Source organism: Necator americanus, chromosome II (assembly GCF_031761385.1).
Source record: "Necator americanus strain Aroian chromosome II, whole genome shotgun sequence".
Taxonomy (NCBI): Eukaryota; Metazoa; Nematoda; class Chromadorea; order Rhabditida; family Ancylostomatidae; genus Necator; species Necator americanus.
Genome location: NC_087372.1, coordinates 2,317,499 through 2,342,513, shown reverse-complemented (window position 1 = coordinate 2,342,513; position 25,015 = coordinate 2,317,499). Strand labels below are relative to the sequence as shown.

Below are 25,015 nucleotides of genomic sequence, written 5' to 3'. Positions count from 1 at the left end.
TAGCACCCAATAATACGGAAAGCTGTTACTATTCCTACGTATTCAGCAACCCTACTATTGTTACAGTAATCTTTCTACCTCAAGAGTTCCAATGATATGGGGTTGGGGTCTGAAAAGATGGAGACAGGACAAGTACAAGATCGAAAAGGAGTAGTAGTTTTATGTGGTTGGTGTTTTGGTCCAATCGTAAATTTTTTTTTGCTGTTTATTTTTTCATTCAATTTTTTTGGGATCATCTTTAAGCCAGTAACAATTCCAAGCCAAAAAAAAAACGCGTAACCGGTACTAAATTGAAAATTGCCCTCACCAACTACTGCATAGAGCCCTGGATAAATTGGTGGCCCACCTGGACCTCGCATACCTTCCGGAAACAGGAACACCATGATCTCTCCAACTGAAAATTGTTTCTTGAACACACAAAAAAAGAGATTTTTGACCGCTCAAACAACAAAGTTCACAAATTTCTCGAAAAAAAAACGAAGTCTCTCTTTTTTTCTTTGGAAACGAAGTGAATGGAATCTGAAGCTACAGAAATTTCACTGACCAAGTCGTCCACCCGCAGCTCCGATGACAAATGATGGAACGAAGACGCCAGCGGGAACATTAATCGAGATACAAATAGCGACCAGTACGAACTGTAAGAGGAATAAAATGAGTTTTTGCTCCATGAGGTAACGGAAACAATGGGACCTACGTAGACCAAATAGTAGGAAATAAGTGACGTGAAAATTGTCACAGCTCCATCGCCAGTCCAATGTTGAAGAAGGAGGTCGGGACATCTGAAAATGGTTTTTTTTTCATTTAATCACATGCCAAGCTTCTTGAAGTCTTCGCTTGTAGAAAAATTTATTTACTTTTATTGCTATTTGTTATATTTCACCATTCATTTCTATTTATTTATTTATTTATTTATTTATTTATTTATTTATTCGTATATAAATGGTGCAGCAAAAAAAGAAGAAAAACTCTTGATTTTAGGAAGAAAACTTTACTAATCTACTAAGGCTAAGGTTATCACTCTAAGAGTTAATGGAGAATTGTGACTTGCTTTTAAATAAATTCCTATTGCAGTTATGTCCAGAATTTTTATCGCATATATATTAACAAAGGTAGCAACAAAAAAGCTGGAAAAGACTATATTTTTCATTTAGGAGGTGAGATTTTAGATTTAAGTCATTTCTGCTGGCCTTAACTACCAAAAAAAGGAATAAATAATCATTTAGTTTATTTTCAATTAATTTTTAGCTCGATAAAGGTTGATTATGGTAATCCAATTGCTCTATTTATGAATTAATGTCAAGAAGGAACATTATGGTAAAAATATTCCCCGTCTTCATACAAAAAAGAAGTTTTTTTTTTCTAAATTTAAACATTTAATGAGGCGACCAATGTATTACAGCTACATAGATATTGACATAAAGCCGGACAAAGCATCATAATTTCCCAAAAAGCTTAGCAGAGTACTTATTCAAAAATATACTAAAATAAATAGTAAATAAATTCATTTCATATAGAATGGCAAAATAATTCAAGTACACGCAAGAAAACCTCCATAGAAAAAAAATCCACGAAAATCTCCTCTAGAAAAACAACGTACCTTCTTGACGTTTCATTTGTGTACCAAGTACAGTTGTTGAAGAAATCAGCCATAGTTTCACGAAATGTGAGCTGAAAAAAGTTATTTATGTACGGACGAGGTGTTTAGTGTGATAAAAAAACCTTTTTTATTCCTTTATCAAGTATTTTTCACAATTTTTATCATACTATACACACTGTTATTGGTAAATAACAAAAATTGCAAGTAAATAACTAAAAAAAAACACGCCCTATGCTTCCTCAGTTACATCAGACTTAGAGAATTTCTAGTTATGCTCCCTTGCACGACTATAAACTCAGCAAACTCCAAAGAAATTGTCATTTCCTCGTCACTAACGCCTAGTTCAGCCTTGACTAATTGTCCTAGAGGGGATCCCGTTGCTGACTGCCGTCGAACATTGCAAAACATTCGCACACAACATGCAAAAATAGCATTGTTAGCACAACAATAGGCGAAATTTTCCGGAATTTGCGCCGAGAAAAGGCGTCAACGAAGGCGATGTCTGACGTCATTCATTCTTGGCCGTTTTGCGAGGCTATATATCTATAGCTTTTTTCTGGCTAAATCCACATTCTGGACGCTTACATAATTATTTACGTATTTTGAGAACTTGAAAGAACATGGAAAAACAGTACTGGAAAACTCTGCAAAAAAAAACCACTGCACTAAGCAAAAAAAAAACCATAACTTTTGATCTTTTCATTCCAGACAGCATTTCTATCTGTCGTTTTGCATTTATTCCAGTTTCAATCTCAAAGAAAATGTCTTAAGAATTATTAGGGAATTTTTTAGAAAAGCGTACGAACAAAATAAAAAGTTTTTTCTTCTTTTGCTCACGTTTCCGGTCCATTTCCTTAATCGACTTCGAGTAAAAGCTCCAATTTTAAATGTATATGTAGATGTTTGTTGAAGAAAACAGCCGCTACCGTAACTTTAGCTAACCTTTCCTGCTATAAATCGTCCGAAACCCAATGGATACGTTAGAATTCCCACAACCATCGCCATAAATACAGTGAACGAAAGGAAGCTGAAATTATTCCAGATAAACTAACGTCAAGTTAATTTATAGAATTTTCCTTAGCATATTTTACGCTTTTCGAAAGATTAATAATAATGATGATTAACAATATAATGTAGATATAATAATGTAATGATATAGATTAATAATAATAATAAATAATAGATAATAATAATAATAATAATAATAATAATAATAATAATAATAATAATAATAAAGATTAAATAAGGCGCCAAAGCAATATCAGAAGGTAATGAAGCTAATGAGAGAATAATCAGATTGTAAATTTACTTAAAAATCAAGTTAAATTAAAATTTAATTTAGGCACACATGTAAAGTACACATAGAAGTCTATACAAAAAATAAATGAAAAATAGGCCTAATTCCAATCAGAATGCAGAATGAAAATAGGCCTAATTCCAGTCAGGACGCAAATTTCCTAGAAATATAAAGGATAAAGAGAAAGAGAAAATAACTTGTAATCTGCAGCGCAATCGTGCAATCCAGGAATGATATCCTATTAAAAGGTACCGTATCGATTTTGTTACAATAAAAGTACAGTGATATGCATTTTATTAATTCTGCTGATTACAATAATAATGGAATGGGACCCAACAAACTCCTCACACAAAGAGAAATCATGGAAACAAACTCTGGAACAAAATAATTTCTTTTGGAAGAAGTTTAATTAAGTTTTTTTTTCTTGTGAGAGAAACACTAACAACAAGATGATGTCAGGAAAAAAATTCTCTGGAATTCTCTGTGTCCTCTGTATCTATATTATTGGCATCTATCGACTAGAATAATAGACACTTTATCGATTAATTCGTTTCTTGAGGATGATAATCTCTCGTTATTCTTGATCAAAGTCATCAAAACTCACTTATTTTTGAAAATCATCTTGAAAACTTTGTTACGTTGTCGAAATATAGATATGTGACGATGTGTGAATATGAAGATTGCACCCATCATACCGCTAAAGAACCTATAAACAAAAAAACAGTGTTTATTCAAATTTTTAACGAGATTGATGATACTTAGGTGACACACCCTAGTAACATGAAAACAGGAAGCTCCTCGATGAGGAATGCATCAGTGGGGAATCGAGTTTGGTAGAAAGCTGTGATAGTTCCTGAAAAAAAGAGTTTTGTCATTTTTTGGATATTTATTTATTTGAAAATAACCGAAAGAGAACAACCGAAATTTATTTGAAAACAACCAAAAAAACAATGTACTATAAAAAACATGAAAAAATTCACTGGAGCTCTTTAGAATTTCGCCTAAGTTTTAGAAAATAATGCTGAACCTTTTTAGCACCATGTATAGTGAATTGACAGGTGATTCTCTCGCTACGGGTGAAAACCCTTTTTTTGGATTTTCTAAACCCAGAAAACTACAGTAACCAGGGATTGGGTGGCAAAAACTCGCTCCAGAACAGATGAATCCGTCAAGAGACCTGGGGGAACTGGTGAAGGGACAAGGGACCCCAGTAACGGCTCAATAACTATGTATATTAGGTTGTCCCATAGGTTTTCCTTTCGTGGTTGTCTATTTTTTAATTCACAGCATCCTGAGTCCTAATCCAAAAGAGTCAACAATCTATCAAAATGACATACGAATGCTATTGGGTTTGTTGTTGACTTTTCTATTTTTCTTCTCAATTCTGTTGACTACATCGTTGATTGAAATATCTTCGTTGTTGAATGAAAAAAAAAACAAAAAGAAAATCATAAAAGTAGGAAAGGAACTTATGGGGCAACAAAATACACATGAAAATCAAAATGTTTGCAAATAATTGTAGTAAAACGCTGTAACAGCGCGATACCGTAATTAAATGAATGCAACAATGTTTACTGTAAAAGTAAAAGAAATAGTTTTCGCTTGATCTTGATCTGTAGACGGTAGCCAGAAGAAAAACAGCCGAAACAACTGCAAATTTTTGACCGTACTCTAATATTTCACATTCTTTTAAAAGAGAAATCCTTCTTTTACTTCTAGTCAGATATTTTCTCGAAATCGAACTGGAACCAGCCGAAAACCCTCACGAACCCTATGTGTGGGGTCACATAACCATGTATTAAAACAAATCCGTATCAAACAAAAAAATCCTGAGAAAAAAAAATGGAATTTTTCACAGTTTTTCAATTTTAAACAAATCTTGCAATCGCTTACACATTTACATTTTACAACTTCTTTACTTCATAAGTTTGCACAACTTTTTGCTGGAAGGATGAAAAAAAAGGATCCGTCGATTTTTTTCTCCTCTTTCAAATTCTTGGAACTCCAAAGAGCTGCCCAGATAAGCCTTTTACAAACTAATACAGTCACTTTTCTAGAAAACAAAACTATCACGGATAGAAGGTTTCGCAGGAAAATCAAATGAATTCAGGATCGTTGAGGAGAACGATGATGAAGGATATCAGTGGTGTTATCAGTGGAGAATTTAAAAGACACAGTTAGGAAAAAGCGAAAAGGGAAACTGACCGGACTGCTCAGCGGTGACAAAGAAGTTCGCAAATCGAAAAATAATTGCCGAACAAGTGGCGGCCAAAAAACCTCGCCAATAATTTTTCACAGCAAAATACTTGGACGTGGATTCAATGGCATAGAGTACGGCTGGAAATTATCTATTTAGGGAGGAAAAAAATTTGGCCACCACTAGAATTTTTTCAGCTCAACCTCCAATCGGTGCCGAAAATGTGCATGCGATTCCGACCGCGCAACCGCTGCTCAGCATTTCCATTTCTCGTCCTTCATTTGAGAAAAATGCCGAATACTGACAGGATGCGGTGATTTTTGACAGTAAAGTAGCGACGATCGCACCGATATGAACGAAGGGACCCTGAAAATTGTAACCTCGTTCATGTTACAATAAGTTTTGAAGAAAATGTTCTGTATAGAAGTTATTTTCGCTGATTGTCACAGAAATTGGCCAGAAATTGCTGCATAATTAGCTTAATATCTGCCGCCGCTTGACAGTAAATTGAACCAATTGTAGCCTAATCCTATGTAGCAGCTGCAAGACAAGATTACTGTAGGCTACAGTATACTCGAAATGTTCCTACTTGTTATACTATATCCTCTAACTATGTAATTGGAGGGTAGCTTGATTTTCAGGCGTTTGATAAGTGAGCACAAGCAGCGCTTCGCTCTAGCGCAGGTATCGCTGGTTCCGGGAACGGGAGCGACGTTAGGTATTGTTAAGAGGGTCCCATCGCGCGCGCAGATTATTATTCAATTGTAAATTTTTAAGCATGGAAGCAGAATATTGCGAATTTTTTTTGGAAGCAGCTCTAGTATCGCTTTTTTTCGAAGAAATTAATGTTTTTTATTTCTAGCTCCATGTTTTGTCGCCTTGCACTCATAAGTTTAACCTAAATTATTCATTACTTATTGTTAAGAAATTTCCGATTACTGTATTATTTTTTCTTTGCAATTACCAAACACACTAATTTCTCGATTATCAATTGGATTTGTGCACGGCACGAGGATATGATTGGAAAAATGGTTGCAAAAGTTGAGGGAAAGAGAACTATTGGTAAACATGTTTACTTTTCCGGTATAAGTTGAAAATTTCCAAAATACTTGATGTCCATTGAACAAACTCAGGGGAATTCGCATTTTCTTACCATAATCCTTTACAAGGCATCTTAGAATCCTGGATAAACAATCACAAAGTTCACGAGAACCTACTTCTTTGCCGATCGGTAATCCTCCACCCATCGCCAACGTTAATCCGACCATTTTAGCGATAAGCGTACGAAATGTAAGATAGTTGTCCATTTTAAATCCATGCATAATAACTTTTACTTCCGGAATCCCCGAACCTATACGTATGAGGATGTGGGAACGGTAAGAAAAAGGTGGTCATCGATTGTAGATCAGGGTAGATCAAGGATAAACGCTTACCGACAGCTTGTTTAGAAACTATTTGACAGAATACCGTTGAAAGGGCGGTAAATACGACAACATGTAAAACCCATGAGAAAAATGCTATATAGGCGGACGTTCGCAAGCACATATCGTACAGTACAACATGAGCTGAAAAGAAACCTTTAATCTTTATTAAAAGAAGAAAAATTATTTCTAGAAGAAAACAGATTTTGTTTGAGAGTTGCGAGTAGGTTTCCGTTTATTCGATGAGGTTTTTTCCAGTAACTACACACACTTTTTTAGATTTTTTGAGAGTTTTGAATAATTTTTTCAAAAAAAAAACAGATTTTAATCCGCGGAATTTCTTTAAACGAAATTTCTCAAAAAAATTTCAAAGGGACAAATTTTGCTCGTTTCTGCCTCCTTTCATTTCCTGGGTCTTGAAGTTTGAGATTCTGGGAAGCTGTGTCAAAAGTTCTGCTCTCCTGGACGCGCGTATCCTCTGATAACAAAAAATCCTAAAAGTCTCCGAGCTGATGAGCTACATATGACAAGAAAAACACGGAAGAACATCATAAAGTATAAAATGAAGACGCGAAGATGTGCATTTATCGTTTCCAGAAAAAAAGACTTCAAGAAAACTCAAAGGTGATTGAAAGTTTTCATATTGTCTGCAAAATTATAAGTTATAATTATAAAACTAAATTGTAATTATGTATAATCACCTCTCATTAAGTATAATTATAATCATTGTAAGAAAAACGCTAGAAGATTATCGCTTAGTGTTTCTATGAACCAGCTCAGGTGTTGAAATGACGAAGGGTATTTTTTTTTATTTTTGCCTGATTGTCTGAAAAATTTTTTCAACAAAACGTCAAAATGAAAACAAAACTTTTTTGTCCGTGTAAAACTTTTTTACAAATGTGTTCGGATGTCACCTTTGCTTCCTATCTTTTCCTTAGATGATAAAACTAATTAATAGTATGTTTATCGGTGTTTTCGAGGAAAAAAAACGTATTCCTGTTCTCAAAGGTATTTTCTCAAAGATTTGAATAAGAAATCAAAAAAAAATTGCTTTCTATCTCTTCCTTAGATTAAAAATGCGTTTTTTCTTCTTTGGATGATAAAAAGAACTAATATTATGTTTATCAGTGTTTTAGAGGGAAAAATACGTTTTTTTTTGTTCTCAAAGGTATTTTTTTCAAAAATTTGAATAAGAAATCAAAAAAAAGAAAGAAAGAACACCATATCCCTCTTCGACGAACCGTGCTGAAGAAGTTCGATGGCAACGTCCATACCAACGGATAACACGGCGGTGATTATCCCAAGTAAAGCGGATAAACACCAATCTTCAACCAAAAAATGCACCACGTTTCTTGCTTGCCCTGTAAGAAGAAAAAAAACGAGCACATGGTAACGGCTAAAAACAGAATATTAAAATTAATTTATAAATACGTTGCTTCTTACCTTTACGTTTGCGTTTGAGTTTTTATCTATCTATGAAAGTGTTTTCAGAGAAAAAAAAAACTATTATTTACAAAATTGGGGTTGAAACATTGGAAGATGTAAGACGTTGTCAGGATCCAAAGTGTTTCGGATTCTTACGGAATAGTTCGTTTCTTTTTTTCCAATAAAGTAAAAATAGTTAATGTGTACAGTTTACACAGAAAATTTATGGATCCTATATGTCTGCGGATATGTTCACGAAAGGAAAAAAATCCCGAACAAAAGCACCCACTATTCACATATTTTTCTCTAGATGACATTTTTCAAAAACACGAACAGCTCGTCAAGCAAGTCAATGGAGGTTTCCATAGACTCCGTGAGGAAGAAGATTTATGGGGTTTCATGCCATTCCATGCTTTTGACACAAAAATGTACATCAAGACGAAGATATATGGGCGAAATGGGAAAACTGTCCCCGGGAGAGCTTAAAAATTCGACCAGTTGTCCTTATTTTTAAAGGTTATCGGAATGAATAGTACTCAAAAAGCTGCGTATTCAGTAAATAACAACGTAAACAGCAACAAAACAACGATGGGATCTCACCACGAATAGATAGAAGCAAGGGATGAGGCTTGCGCGCGCGCCTAATTCTTTGCAATCATCCAGATGGAATCGTGAGAAACAACTTTTTGTGATCCGGTCTCCCGAACGAAGCAATTTGTTACGCGAATGTCGAATGCGGAGAACTCCGCTGCCATCTAGTCAGTCCATAATCCAATCAACATAACTCAGAGAAGAAGCAAACGCTGTCCTATCTGCACAATTGCGCACGCGTTGCGGAACACTATCACTTTTAGTGCCCGTAATAAGTAGCATCGTTGGAGAGATTGGACCACACAGGTCTGTTTCACATGAAATTTTCTGGATTTGTTCGGAGAATTAAGCGCAAACACCCACTTAGAACTCAACATGACATTGGGAAAGAAATAATGGGAACGAGCCTTAAAAAAATAATATTACTATTAACGTAGAAATAAAAGTCCAAAAAAATCAAATTTTCGATAAGGTAGAAGGAATATTCATAAAATTAGCTACGGAAAACATTTTAAGTTCCCAGCACGTAATCCATTGCTAATTTCCCCCCATCCACCCGCCTCCGTGCCCACCTCCACTTCAAAATGGTGACCTTTAAGGGAAACTGCAAAGAATAGGTACATATGTTCTAATAGGACTGTACTTAATCCACCTAAAAACTAACAATAGTCTTTAATAATAGGAGGAACCTTAAGTACCTTAAGTAGATAATTATTTAGAAAGAAAAAAATGGGCGGAAGCCTTTTTTTCCCGCTACTAGCGCAGTTTAATGGCGCAGTAAGGTGAATGGACACTAAATTGCCAATAATAATGGGACGATGTCAGGATCATGTAGTTCGGTAGTTAATGGATTACGATACTACTTACGCCGAATATTCCTCCCCCCCCCACCGATATTTAGACCTAGTCGTCTCCTAAGCAATTATGGAAGTTATTCAGTGTAATTGGAGGAAATAAATAATTTTCAGTGTTATTACGTTCTTCAAGTTTTTCTTTTTACTGTAGAAGGTGATATTTTGTAGAACTCATGCCGCAAAAGAAGAGAGCTGTTCGACAGAAATTTTCAAAAAAAAAAGAGGTACATAAACATAAATATCAGCCCTTAGTACACTTCCATGTACTTATACAAAAGACACACTTCGGGAAAAAAAAGATGGAGACCTTTAATAAGGTTAAAACTAATGCCTTATGACGCTAGTAAATAATTTCCTGAAATAAGGGAAAATCCCCGTAAAAGAAAACGAGAAAAAATAAAGAGTTGGATTAATAGGAAAAAAAATATTATGATGAAAAGAATTTTTTTTCCGCGTCACTTACGTGAGCAAAACTCAGAGAACGTCTCGTTGGATTCGATAAGTTCATCCTCGGATGGTTCCTCTTCATCCTCCGCTTTTCCGCCGGGACTCATATCCAGCAATGATCGTTTAACGTCTGACATCACACTGAAACATAGAATTAAATGCGATTCTTTATGTACATAGGTATGCGATTGAGAAGGAATGTGAAATTTCCGTTGTGTGGATAACCAGAAGGAAAAAAAAGAACAAAGAAATCACTGTCCATGATCCACGAAAACAATAAAACACAGGAGGAGGGTGTGATTGTTGACGACACCTAAGTCTCATTTTCAGCGATGAGCCCCCGTTGAATTTGTTTACCGTATTCCCAAAATAATATTTTCTTTATGGGATTCGATAATTCTGAGAAAAAAGTGGGTGAACCATCTTGGGCCTTTTTTAAGGAAAGGTAAACAAAGTCCAAAATGTAAATATAATATTAGGGAAAAAGTATATCAATCTATTATGGAAGTAATTTTTTTTATATTAGAAAAAAAATCTCTTCGAAAAACTGATAATTTCATAGAAGAACCGGATATGTTTCTGAATCCTGCTAAAGGTCTTCCAGAATGTTCTGGATAGTTTTCGAATCGAGAATTCTTGCTAAAATGGGAATGAGGCGATGACGGTTTTTTTGCCTAGTATTTCCAAAAAAAATACTTTTTCTGAAACCTGCGAAAATCTACCTAAAAAAATGAAAAAAACGTTGAAAAGATGTTTTCGCTGATACAATTTCATGACATGATTCACAAATCAGATTCTGACTAAGCACAAAACTGGGAATGCACACAGAAGCCGAGATCCTGCACAGAAATTACGTAGGAATGTGCGGCTTCGATGCTGATACGTCTCTGGATCCGGCGACGAACCGAATAACGTTGTTTGTTGTCTTCTTTTATGTGATTAACGCGTTTTTGCGTAGGATAAATTCCTTGGGAAACCACGGTTATTCGACGGAAGCAAAACAAATTTCTAATCATCTCTTAACTCACAAATAAAAGATTTTTCAAGCATTTTATGTACACTATTCATGTGAAAATCTGGGAGACCTAAATTCAGGATTGAAAATTCCCGAACCCATATTTCTTGGAGGAGAAAACGAAATAATATGTTTACGTTGTCATAGCCGACGAAAGCGTTTACGAGCACTAGAATTAGGCTGAAAGGCGAGGAGAAACCTCTTTTTTTCCAAGAATGACGGATTTGTAAAATAATAGGTATACTATCGTATAAAAAAGGGTTTCTAATTATTTATTGACGCTTCAAATGTTGAATCCAACATCTGAAAATGAATTCTTTCCATTTCCATACATCCTAATAAATCGATTGAAATTCTTTTGACAGTTGAGAAGCAATTCCTGAATATCTCTCCACGATTTTTGTTAGATGAACTGATAGAGAAATGAGGGCAGATGGTCTGCGCGAGGGTTATTCTTGTGTTTACAAAGTTGCACCCTTAAATAAGCTAAATTTCAAGCCTGCACTATTTTTCTAAAGCTAAATTCTTACTTTCAGAGGCTCTGAGCTCCTCACTGCCATTGAAAGTCACCTGTTTATTTGTAAACAACGCGAAATTACAGAGTATCAGATGCATCACTCTCGATTTCAAGAGTATTCGAGGAAAAAATTTAAATCGTATAAAATAAAATGGTATGAAATATAAAAAAAATAGATAAATAAATAAATAAACAAATAATATAGGGAAAGAGATTACATGGTGTTGAAATACAGCAGCTACAATCGTTAAAAAACGATGAAAACGCTTTTTTTTTGTTTTTTCTCTATAATTTAATTTATTTTTCTCTATATCAGTGAATATGGATGTACCAATCGATTTGCGAAGATGATATCTATCGCTCTCAACTATCCTGATCTTTAAGAAACTTCCATGAAAAATTTATTTTCTCAGTTACCAACGGCTACAAATTAGGAGACTCGACTCTTAGAATTGCGTCTTGAAGATATTTGACGTTTGATGTAAATAAAATGCTAAAAAAAAGTAAAATAATAGTTAAATATTCGTAAATTGAACGCTGTTCCGAACATTTTTAAACCTCATTCAAATGTTTATTGAAGAATTCTAAGGCTTGCTGAAATTTTCGAAAATAGCACAGCTAAAATTGAATAAAATTGGGCTTGCTTTCGTAGCCCGAAAAAGATTTAGTACAATATTTTATTATTTTATTTATTATTTTTTATTTTATTTATTTTAGAAAACCACCTATGGATGCTGGCGGCTAATAAACTGTCATTTTGTGCCTGGAAGACAACATGAGAATCCTCATCGAAGAATCTGTACTGGAATTTTGAGAAACCACATATAAAATAATAAAAAAATAATAATAAAATAAATATGAAAAATAAGGATTCCATGTAGTCACTGGAATTTCCGACTAATTTTATCTCCGTGAAATTATGAATTAGAGATTCGAGAACAAATTCGAGCAGGGATTAATATCCCTGAATCCCGTATCAGAGCGGAAATTGTGACTTCAACACGGCTGAATGCAACCGAATCGAAATCGCTCATAATTGCAATGATTCACACGAATTAATAGAGTTTCTGCTTCAATTAGCAAATTTTCTAATTTCTGTCACTTTTTTTTCTAATTTTTGTAATTCGTCAATAATTTACATCAAATCTTAGCATCAAAGGAAAGGTAGAAGATTGCTTGTAAGAACATTAACAGTTTAATTTTCTGGATGGAATACCAATATCGTTTTGTTATGTACTACGTGCGAAAACCACAAAAATTTTCCAAAAAAAAAAATTAAAAGCATCTTTGCGAGGAAAAAACACGTTTTTTTACTAAGAGTACAGTAATCCAAAGCTTTTCATAAGCCAGAAAATAGTTTTTAGTCCTCAACGAGCAGAAAAAAATAAGAGAGATGGAGGGGAAGAATGGAATACACCATTAGATAAAAAATAATATAAATATTTTAAATATCATGATAAGCCTGTAAGATAAGCGAGAAGTTGTTATGCGATAAAGACGTGCTGCTTTTCTATTATTTTATTTTATTTTGTTTTATTTTATTTTATTTTGTACGTTTTTATTAGCCAATCACATTAATAGTGATAAATTATTTCAAATTTAAGTCAATCTCAAATTAAATTATTTCAATTAAATTATGCAAATTTAATTCAATCTCAAATTCTCTGAAGAAAATGGTATTTTCTATTATTTCTTTTTCTATTGCTATTTTTTCTGAGCAGTAGGTAAAATCCTGAAACTTCATCCAGAAATGAAATAGATCTCCTTTAAAAGTATATTATTACGTGGTTTTTGTAAATAAGAAGAGAATTTGTACATTTTGGAAGTACGGAAATAGGAAATACAGGAATATTAGGAACATTTGCAAAGAAAAAAGATTTTTCTTATTTCTGATGACTTATTAATTGGGAGATTTGAGAAGATGTCAGGATCGTATCCAATAGTTTACTTGAAGACATTTTTTTCCAAAAAAAATAGTAGTGAAATTTTTCAAGGAAATATTTTGGATCTACATACTTGCGACGATTTCCGATATCTATAATAAGTAGCTAAATCTGGAAGAATTTTGGAGGGCATTCAGCACATTTTAGATGGCAAGAAAGAAAATAGATAATAAAAGAAAAAGAAAAAAAAAAGAGAAAAGAAAAGAAAAGAAATGACTTATCGAAAGTTTTTAGCTCAAAAATATGCGAGATGGTGGCTGAAATCTGATATTTCACCAATTCTTAGCGGAATTCATCCGATGAAAACATAAAGGATAAAAGGATAGGGAGTCCGGCGTTAATCAATCCGCTTCGGATGCCGCCTACGCGTTCATTTCACCTCAAGAATCGTTTGAGGATTACAGGAGCACTCTACAGTAACTTGCGAGGGCTACGCGATCCGTCCCGCTAGTGATTTTATCCTCCAAGGCAATCCCAGGTACCATTTTATCGACTCCAAGAGGCTTGAAAGGTTTGGTTGGCACTAGAGCAATTTCGAACCACCAATCGATCCATCGATCGATCGTAAGGTTGTAGTGGAACCTCTTTCCGATTGCGCCACACCCCCCTCATTAATGTTATAAAATAAATCAGAATATAAGATTATTATAAATTTACCGTGGATGTACCTTGCGGACGTTTCCAGATCTATAACCGATCGGCAATAGAAAAAAAATAAAGAGAAAGGTTGAAAAATAAAAAAAAGTGCGAAGATAAGGGGGGGGGGGCGGTTGGATTTTCTTCGACGATCCAAGTAATTGCTGTGTGGATCGTTGCTGAAGAACAATTTCCACTGCTTTTTAGTTGTTGTTTTCGAAAACAATGGCGGATATCCGAGAACTGCAAAATATTCCTTCTATTCTGTTAATTAACACTGCTCACTTAGAGACTTCGAGACACTTCGAGATGCTTTCGACTGATCCTGCGGACATCCGGAATCCTTTGAAATCGTTCTTTTCCCTCCCTGTAGCCAGTTCATAATTTCATTCCCAGAAAAAATTCCTAAGTGACGTTAACGATGTCGCTAAGCCTCGAATCCAGCTGAACTCTCAGCTGGCACCTATTCTTTCCTCTCCTTTCCTTAGCAGAGCCCGTTTTTTTTCTCCGGCTGAAGTGAGCGGCTCATATATGACTTCCGATATATTTTCCCTTCGGGTTGCAATAGCCTGAGATTTTTCTCAGGTTGAAATACGAACCCTGATTGAGTTCCGATTGGGAGAAATATTGCAGGGACTCCCTTGGTGACGTCCGGTTCCAGGAAAATCCGCGTATGTACGTAATCTGATAATCCTTCCTCTTAATCCTACGAACATATTAGAATAATACATTGGTAATATTAAAATACAATAATATTAGAATGGTGTAAAATATATTTTTCACATGAAACTCTTCAATAGTTTGGCTTAGAACTGGCCGATGTGTCTTGGAAATTTTTTATGATGGACGAGAAAAAATATGAACGTGGAAATAATTTTTTCTTAGAAGTATAGGAACTAGGTAGCTGAACTGGAAGTAAGCAGAGCGATTCCATAAAGGCGGTGCCCGGACGAAAACAGGTCGATGCTTCGTAGTAAATTGAAAAATTGCCTCTCTAAGCGGTGCGTTTCTCTCTAACGGATAACGGCGGACGTCGACGTCGGGAATTGTGGAAGAGAGTTGTGTAGCAGCAGTTCAGAAGTGTGTTCAGCGGGAAAATCGTCTGCACGCACAGCGGGCGACGTCGTCCAGCAATTATCAGTTGACAAAAACAACAGTTAAGTAGTAGGTAGATTTGTGATGTTGACGGGGAGAAAAAAAACACATTAAATTCTCTTCTTCTTCAAAAAAAACATAAACAAAACCTCTTCAAAAAACATAAACATAAACTTCTCTCGTTGAGGTATAATATGAGCTTAAGAAATTAAAAAATGCAATAGAAAATAGAAAATGGTGAGATGAGGATTACACGGTATAACCGCAAGTAGCAGGTGTTTGAATAGAATTTTCCACACTTAAATACTAATTTTCAAAAAAAAAAAACGTACAGATGTAAATTCTTAGGACAAATTTCATATCGAGAAATTATTACAAATATGAAGTACGTGTAATTTCTAATGATGTGAATTTCTAGTGACTCGAAAAAAATTTCCGATTAGATTAGAGGTATTCATAAGGTGTTATTTCCCCACACGTACATACGGATGAATGGAACTCAATTAGGAGGTATGTGGACTCAAAAAGCTCAACTATTGCGTACGCAAACGTTATTCGAAAGGAAAACTGCTATGTAGGTGCTAACGGACGCTGATGAGGTGAAAGAAATGAAGGATAACGAACCCAGAGCCAAAGCCCAAGGTCTATGCGACTCTGTAATTTGAGCGAAAAAAAACACAGCAACGTTCTGCGAATCAGCTTTGCAGAGAATCGCATCGAGAATTTGTAAAAGTAACAAAAAACGTATATTGAAAGCATCTAATTTGCTTGTATTTTTTAATATTTTATTTAATATTTTACTAGAACTTGTATTTTTTGAAATATTTTACTAATATAGTTTAGGTAGTATAGTTAAATCTAAGGCGTTGCTTGTTTTTTTAAAATATTTTATTCATTTATTTTAAGTATTATATTTGAAGTAGATTACAAAAAAAAAAAGCGCAGAAAAGAATAAATTTGTTCATTTAACTTGCTAATTTTTTTCTGTTTTTTAATCTTATTTTTTTCTATACATCTACCAGGTTACAGTGAAATTGGAAAATTTTGTTTTCTACAGAAATCTCGTGTACTAAAACGTGTTTACTTCAATTATCTTTGTAGTCCAAGAAAAAGTTCAAAATGTTTTAGGAGTTAGGGCATCTCTTATTGTTGATCAAGAAAACTTCGAAATTTAATTAGGTGAGAGTTTAAGTATTTAATTAAGTATTTCAGAGAAGTTTTAAGAAAATTTCTGCAAAAAAATCTTTCAAAATCTCATAAGCATTAAGTCGCTTATAACAAACAAACAATTAGTAGCAATTTAAAAAATCAATAGTAATTTAATAAATCAATAGTAAGTAATAGGTAGCACTAGTGATTTACAAAAAACAAACAAACAATCAGTAAGAATAGCACCTTTTTTGGATGTGGGAAGATTAGGAGAGTGAAAGATTTTTTTTTCTAAAATCTTCGTCGGATCAATTCGTGGAGGATGGGAGTTTTGTGGAAAAAGTTGGGAACTTAAAATTCCCTCGGTGGTTTTTTTTTTCGCCTCAATACAAGAAATTAGTGATAGTTTTGGTTTGATTAGGTGATCGCCGCGAGCGCAAACAATTTATCCGTGTGAACCGAGCACACACAACACTACGGGTATAAATTCTGGAAAAGGTACAAATTGTGCGCTAATATTGTTTACACTCGGCTGAAGAGAACTTTGGTGATTTATAGAGAGGTCCGGCGGGCGGGTCCTTAATGGAATTCCTTCAAAATGATTTAAGAATCTCTATATGACGTGATGGGACCGCTAAAACACTGTAACACTTATAAATCTGCAACTAGCACGATAATAAAATGAGTAATTTTTTCCAGAAAACTTTTTTCAAAAATTGTAATTGGAAAGATTTTAGAGATGTTTATATTTGATAGAATACCCTTAGCTGAATGATAGAGTCCATTGTACACAGGAGTTTAGTGAAATTTATTATCCTCAAAAATTCCAGAAAATTATAAAAAGCTGAAGAAGGCAAGAAAATTAGATTTTCAACGTTTGTGCTGAAAATGAGGGGGGCATCTTTCATTGGAGCAGAAGAATCGATAGACCGCCCTGCCTTACAATTTATACGAATATATTTAGAGTTTTTTTTTAACAATAAGAATTATAAATTTAATCGGCTACAGATCAGAACAAATTACAGATGTCATTAGAGATTATAGAATTACTACATAATAATTTTTACAAGGTTTTTTTTTCTCGGAAAAATGCGACTGGAATCTCTCCTTTAAACTTTGGAGAGAATCCGTAACCCAAAAAATAAAATAATTAAATCAATTTTTGAGATTTAAATCAAATCAACATTAAACAAAAACGTATGTTTAGAACTATTAAATTTTATTTTTATTTTTTAAATTAATTTAAAACATATGATAGGAAAATGAGGAGTGGTTCAGTTTAAAATGAAGTAATAGGTGGCAATGTCGATTCGGAAGCATTTTTATGCCAGAAAATATCCGATAAATATGTAAAACTGAAGAAAGACGAAACGAAAAAGAAGGATAAAATTGAGGCTAGAAGAAGAATCTATAAAAATTTAGAACATAAATTTTCAGGGAAATGGTGAAATGAGAAATGAAATCAATACAGCGTGGAGACTAGTTCACCGGAATTTTCTAGAAAATTCTCGAAATTAATTAAATTAATTTCCGTTGATATTTCGAGTTCTTTCCAATTTTAATCTTATCGTCAGAGCCTTTACGGTAATCGAACATGAAGAAAAGAATAGCTGGATTAAATAAAGAGAAAATGCTGAGGATTTGAGGAGGTAAAACTCGAATATTCGATGAGGACTGAGGAAATAGGGTCAAAGAAAAAATGAAGAGCCACTTTGACGTCCGTTGATTTTTGCTCTTTGCTTCAAAACGGTCTGTCGCCCGTCACAGCATCGCAGTTATGGAAATAATGAAAAATTCTACTGGGAAATAGTTACGGATGAAAACTTTGATAAATTCCTTGGTATTCTGATATATTTTTGATGTCGATGATTAACGACTACGTCTACGCTACAATTTGAAAACTTAATATTTTTTTTGGGAAAAAATCGTTTGCTCTTGAAGACATTCTGCCATCACAAAAACATCTCAATTCATCCAGAACACGGAGGAATCACATCACACGTGAAAAATAGCCAAAAAAAGAGAAAAATTGGCGGAAAAATACTTGGTGTTCGGGAATTCGCTACCAATCCAAAATTCATCCAAAATTTGGTGAATCCCGGGATATTATTTTGTTAAAAGGATGCTTTTCTGTTCGAATGGAATCGAATCCTCATGAAAACTAACATTTAAACGTCGAACGCCATTAATGTCACGGATTATTACTATTTTTCGCTTTTTAGCGACGCAGCAACGCAGCAATGAAAAAAAAACACCGTTGCTACAAGCAACAACCTGTTCATTGCAAGCTTTTGCGATGTATCCATGGATAAATGGATGCTGTAAGGAAATATTCATTGACTATGGGGGAATCGTACTTTGAAGGATGGAAAAACGGGTGAAGGGGAAGTTTCTGGAAAATTACAAAGTTCCACTTAGGTGCTTAAAGTGAAGGAAATACCTTCACTTATGTTCAAAAAATATTTTTATTTATTTATTTATCCATTTATTTATTCACACCACCACAAAGGAAAGGAGGAAAAAAGGTAGCAAAAGAGGAAAAAAGAAGAAAAGAAACTCAAGTTTTTAATAATTTTATGACGTAATATTTACGAAATCAGTTCATTCAGAGGGAAAGAATTTTCACTGAGATCGAAAATCTCTGCCTGGAGATAATTGGAAGAGTGCCTGGATGTGTTGAGTGAAATCGCATAAGAAGGGATTTTTTTTCATCGCTGTCAGCTCAGTACAAAGCCGTATAAGTCCCCGGAAGATTATCCGTATAAGAAGACGATAAATCACTTAGCCTAGAGATTCTCAGAAAGATAAAGTGTTCCCTAAAGTACGGCAAGGATTCAGGAAGAGCTTAGCACCACATTAGTTCTCAAAAAAGCGGAGAAAAAACGCCCAGCTTTTCCAGAAAATTTACGTCAATCAAAGCTTATTCTATAGGAAAGAAAGTTGTGCATTTCAGAAAAATCGATACGTCATACAGATTAGAGTAGATCAGCTGAGATAATCATCATGTCGGCTATGAAATGAAAAGAAAAAAAAAGACAGAAAAATTTTCATCGAGCCTTAAGCTTTAATTGGGGAATTCTGTGAAAAATGGAAGTTTTCTTTTCAGAGTTTTTTTTAGGGTCCCAATCCCCTGTCCTCAGTCAGCAATGCGACGAGCTCCTGTAATTTCAAACTGATATGAGTGAGGTGAGCTGAAAGTACGAAGCGCTCCAAGCTCATTATCGGCCCTATCCTATAATAAGTCCCCTAAGGACCTCCTATTATGGATTTGCAACGGAGCACACAAAATTTTTGAATAAAGAAAAAATGAGGCAAAAGGTCCTAGAGGTCCTAATTAGTTTCAAAAGAAGACTGGGTTTTGAAAAAATCCAAATAATAAGAAGAAAAGAGGATTATTTTGTTCCTTTATATAAAATTTAAATTCGAAGTAATTATAGTATTAGAAAAAACTATATCAACCTATTAAGAAAGCAATTTGTAAATATTACTGGAGAGAAATTTCTTCGAAAAAACTGATAATTTCATAGAAGACCAGGATATCCTGCTTATTTCTGGACGGCTTACTTCGCACCATCTTTAATGTCTCTTAGTTTTCTGCGTTGGTTATTTCCTATGGAAGTGGGTACTGTAGAATTTTAAAAACTTTCCTCTATTCACATCAAAAAAAGATCGAGTTAGCAGTTTTACTCGTTCTGCCAGCGCCTTTTCCTCAAAATCTCGAATTTTCCTTCATTAAACCACAAGAGAATGAAGTGTATGAAGTTTCCAATGTGAAAAAAGAAAGAAAAGATTTTGACGAAGACGTAACACTTGGTGCCTGGCACAAATCTAATCGAACAATAACTTTTGGAAATTCACATTGTTCGAAGAGAAGAGGAAAATTGAAAAGCACAAGCTTCCACATTCCGAAAATTCCTTTAACATAAACAGATGACAGAAGAATTCGACTTTAGTTTTAAAAAAAACCTCATTTTACGAATGGAACAAAAAACTAAGTATAGAAAGCTTCAAAAATGTTTCTTAAAAGAGACCAATCGAAGAATGAGCGGAAAAATGCAAGATTTTGAAGAAAAATTTAACAGAGGTACTCTAGGCGCATTACCGTATACGTTTACCGGCTAAGAAAGAGGATTTTTCTGTAAAAACCAAACAAAAGTTGTTGAATATTCCAAAATTATGCTCTTGTCGTTACTTTCTGTAATAATAAGTGGGACCTCGATACTGTTTAGTGGAGTTTTTCGGATTCATTTTCATTTCGTCAAGGGGTACATGAAGGGAAAAATGTACGAGTGCAATAAAATTAAATATTAATTTAATTAAATAAAATTTCTAGAGAATAAAATTCATTTTCTAGAGATTTTTTTAAAGAAAAATCGTGTACGAAAACAATCAATGCAGTAAAATTAAATTCTAAAATTTCGCGAGACTCAAAATCTCAAGTCAAAATTTATCATTTTTTAGAATAAATTCCCACTTTCTTCTTTTTTCGTAGAACACATTAGCTTTTTTTTTCGTAGAATACATCAGCTAAGAAGGAAATTTCTTATTTCTGACATCTAACTGTGACCTTGCTACATCCTGAAAACATCACCGATATCTTTGTGGATCCAGAGCTGGAAGGGAACAACTACGAGATGTCGTTGGCGTTTGTGACGAGGTTGTCATCCGAACAAAAGAATATTCTTCCAGAAGATTACTTACAAATGCAGTGATGAGTAAGCAACGACACACACGAAATCATTGATCCTAGGGGCTTAGGAAGAAAGGGTTCAAAAATCTCCCGCTGCGAAGGTATATGGACACCACCACCACTATGTTTGTCACATAAAATGGATTGGTTTGAAAAAAATTCCGACAACACGCGTAGATTAAAAGCTGTGTATTTGCAGAAATTCACTAGGTTGGCTATGGTTCCAGCAGAAAGTAGGGCTCGAGGGAAAGAGTTTTCAAAAATAGAAGAAAAAATTCAAAGAAAAATCCTACCGAGCCGAGGAATCAGGATTCTCGAAACATCAAGAGGTTTTATTTTGCCCTACTAGGCAACTCTTTACACCTGTGCTGTGAGTACGAAAATGCATTTCATGCAAATTTATCCCATCTCGGATAGTCATGTAAAACTATGATTAGATTTCAAAAAAATTAAAGTCAAAAATTAAAATTAAATTAAACTAAAAAATTTGTTCATCTAAATTAAATAGCAAAGGACAAAGTGCAGGGATTTGGAAAATCCGCTTGGGACCCGCCAAAGGAGTCGACTTCAATTCAGATTCAGGTTCAATTCAGTTCTACGTTTATGAACGTGAGTGCACCCTTACAGTGAATTACGGTGGCTGGATCAAATCAGTACTTTTTAACCACTTCCCTTTTTATTCCCCAAACCTGCTACCAAATTCTCGATTCCAAAACAATGAATGGTTTAGTTTGTTCGGGACGATTTCGAACCACTGATTGGGCGAATCTCGCAGCTCAACCTTTTACCGCCTTCACTATACCCACACATTATTGTTTTAATCGGAAATTAAATTTCTATGCGTGTGGATGTCGTTTCGGACCTAAGTAAGTACGTATCCGCTTAAAAATAGAAACGCAACAAATAGAAAGCTTGAATTTTCACAAATGAATAGGACTTACTAAAACTGTGAAATGATGGAAATAGAATTTTTAGAAAAAAGTTTTCTCTTGCTATGAATCAAAATGTCCGAAAAATTATATTTAACATTTTCAAGGATGTTCCGTGAAATGTGGAAGAGGAAATTGTCTAGTTTAACAGATTTGATTCGGTTTGAATTGTTTTAAAAGATGTGCCGTTGGGGTTTCCATAAATCCTAGAAACAAAATGATCGTTTTAAAAAACACCTTACTCGGAGCAGGGACTGTTCCAGGCATCAACCGATGTTAATTTACGTACTTTTCGTCCAGATTTTTAGCTAAAAATAGCATAGTAAGTAATAGCTAAAAATATTACCGAGGATAATATTGTAGTATTATTTGGAGAACCCATACAGACCTAAATAAATAAACTAAATTGTAAATTAAAGTAAATAAATTAAATTAGACTAAATAATTAAATAAATTCGAAATTTCCTCAAAAATTGACAAGAACACTGAGGATATACGGGGTTTGAGGACTTTCAATATCCAGATTTCCGATAAGTGCAGCCGTTAGGTAGATCAGCATTGATTTTAGAAAGGAAGCGATATCCCAGAGCTTTAGGTCACGATCTAATCGATATCCAAGGGGATCCTTCGCAGCCGATGATCTGCAACTCAAAACGAGCACCGCATCCAGAAGGATGCGGTCCGTGTGTAAACATCCACACACACACACACCCCATTCGTGTTCTACAAGCAGCATTGGTGGCAACGCGTAGGAAATGCGTGTGCGGCCGGGAACCAAAACGGATGGATCGGCGGCCGGCCGGAAGAAACACACGCATCGACGCCGCACAAACGAACAAACAAATGATTTGATGTGCAGTTATGTGTACGGATTTTATTTGTGGCATTTTTTCCGAAGAAAAAAAATCACTTAAATGAGACAAAGTAAAATAAATTCATAAACGTCAAAAAAGTCAACGAGTACTCTGAGTTTTTTTTGGGTTTGAGTTTTACACTGCACTGCAAAACAGAAATTAATAATGAGAATTTTCTAGGGAAAAATAATTTCTAACAAGGAAATAAGTTAGAACGGCTCGAGTAGATCATAAATTAAATTCAACAAGTAATTTCCCTTCAAATAAGAATATCTCAGAGTTTTAGCTTTAATTCTCAAAATTTCCCTCTTCACGAGAAGCTTAGAGCTTAAAAATTAAGGAAATCCCTGAAAAAGTGGTGAAAACGAATCATAAACTCGTTGAAGAATCCCGGGAATTTTGAAAATAATTTCAAAGAATTCCGGGGATTGCGAAAATAATTTCTTGCGAGTGTAGGACTAGCATAAGGGATACGAATAGATCGGAAGAAGAGAAGCTGTGAGAATCAGAGAAGCAGAGATCCAACGGATCCGAACTGTATAGCAGTTTAAAATTTGTTTAGTTTTGGTTCAAAAAATTGTTGAAAACCTTAGAAAAGTGCGTAAGATTTCATGTCACCGGAAAAAAAACTCATTTTCTAATACATACAAGTGGTTCAAGAGGAATTATTTTAAATATTTTTCAAAAATAATCCTGCTTTAATAGTTGCTAGTACGTAAGTTGTTCATCACAGAAATCATATGTACTGTATTGTACCTGACTAACGTACAGTATTGTACCTAAATACGTTTTATGTAGCGTTTAGTTTATTACGAATATTTTTACATAATAGAATACAAAATAAGAGGAAAATGTAGCCAGATTTTCTCAATAAAAGGAAGATGTGGACAGAAAATTACTAAAATACGACTAACGTAAGATGTAGGAGAAAATATCGCTACAAAAAAAAAACTCACGAATATTCTCACTAACGAATAGTACAGAAACGCAATAGAACAGAAATGAAAAGTGAAATCCAAAATATACAAAAATTAGAAATAATTTTTATAAAAAATTTTTGAAGACGTCTTTCAACTGGTTTTCTTTCGATTCGACAACATTTTTTTCACATTTCTTTCATTTTTTCATTTTTTTAACTACATTTTAGGATGATCAGTTCATTTTTGCAGCATTTTTTTTCACAATGTATGTATGCTACAACTTTTATTCCTAGGAGCTAAATGGGACCCTTAGAATTCTTTTTTAGATCAGTTCCGATGCGTTTATGGAATTAGAGTAAAATAGAGAACGGAGAAAAAGAAGAGAAACAAGAAGAAGTGATAAGAGTGTTGAAAAAGGTGGAATTTGTTTTTTTTTTGAGAAAAAGCGAAGAACACCACCATTTTCTTTTTGTCTTCGGGTTAGGATTTCCTGTATTCTCACTTTTTCTCTGATTCCTAAAATGTGGAATTTAAAATGAAGAAGAAAAGGAAAAGCAAAGTTTTGCTGCTCTTATACGTTAGGGCCCTAATAAATGTGGAAAATTTAATTTAATTTAAATTTAATTTTCCAGTTTTTCAGATGCCGCTTTTGTCATTCAAAATCTACTGAATCTGCTTGTAAAATACAAGAGATATCGAAATTTAAGGATGAATCATCCGGAAATAGAGCTGAAAAAAATGCGAATTGAAGAAAACTCAAAACCAACACCTATGAACGTAACGGATTAGTGCGGTGCTTCTCCGAGAAAACACCAATGATCACGCAAGGCGACGATTTTACACGTGCAATTCACGTGCACGAACGAAAATCACCACCTCGAGTCACCATGATTTCATGATTTCAGAGAACGGTAATAGAGGAGTGGTGAGAACGAGAGTTTCCATATTTTCCTGAGAAGAAGAAAAGGAAAAGAGGCAACGGATAAGCTGAGGTGTGTATAGGAGGCGACAAGAGCTGCTAAGTGTAACTCACAGATGAAGTGATTCAACAATAAACGAAGGTAATAAAGCGACGGAATAACAAATATGGTGAGATGTTTACGCGAATTACGGTAGGGTTTCGATGCTCAGCGCTCCCGATGAGCAACATTTCTAGGATCCAAGGGGGTGGATTAAATCCTACAGTAAGCCAGTACACTACATTCACTTACTGCTTATACTTTATTTAATTCTCTTTTTTTTCAAAAGTTTTCTTTCTATGAACATAAGATACCCATAAAATTATTTTAAAATTAGTAGAAAAATTTTTACGACAAGTGAAATTTAAGTACATTACTGAGTAAAGGCTTCCAAAAAAAATTTGTAGATGAAATTGTAGTAGACTACAATAGGTAAATAGTTGACGTTAACTGAATCATAGCGCGTTCAGGATGTTTTT

The 25,015-nt window shown here is 34.3% G+C and overlaps 1 protein-coding gene across 3 annotated transcripts in view; it reads right to left on the bottom strand.

Moving 5' to 3' along the window:
- The window catches only part of RB195_016645 (uncharacterized protein), a gene marked incomplete at both ends in the record, with an annotated part of 86,401 nt that overhangs the window by 9,818 nt on the left and 51,568 nt on the right, over positions 1-25,015 (bottom strand). For all 3 annotated transcript variants that reach the window (XM_064183270.1, XM_064183271.1, XM_064183268.1), the window contains 13 exons: positions 308-394; positions 545-635; positions 695-779; positions 1,598-1,668; positions 2,540-2,624; positions 3,499-3,600; positions 3,666-3,747; positions 5,100-5,231; positions 5,295-5,457; positions 6,309-6,442; positions 6,525-6,656; positions 7,754-7,873; positions 9,846-9,970. In XM_064183270.1, the coding sequence (XP_064039148.1) occupies positions 308-394; positions 545-635; positions 695-779; positions 1,598-1,668; positions 2,540-2,624; positions 3,499-3,600; positions 3,666-3,747; positions 5,100-5,231; positions 5,295-5,457; positions 6,309-6,442; positions 6,525-6,656; positions 7,754-7,873; positions 9,846-9,970 (1,409 nt within the window). The remainder of the gene's footprint in view (positions 1-307; positions 395-544; positions 636-694; positions 780-1,597; positions 1,669-2,539; positions 2,625-3,498; positions 3,601-3,665; positions 3,748-5,099; positions 5,232-5,294; positions 5,458-6,308; positions 6,443-6,524; positions 6,657-7,753; positions 7,874-9,845; positions 9,971-25,015) is intronic.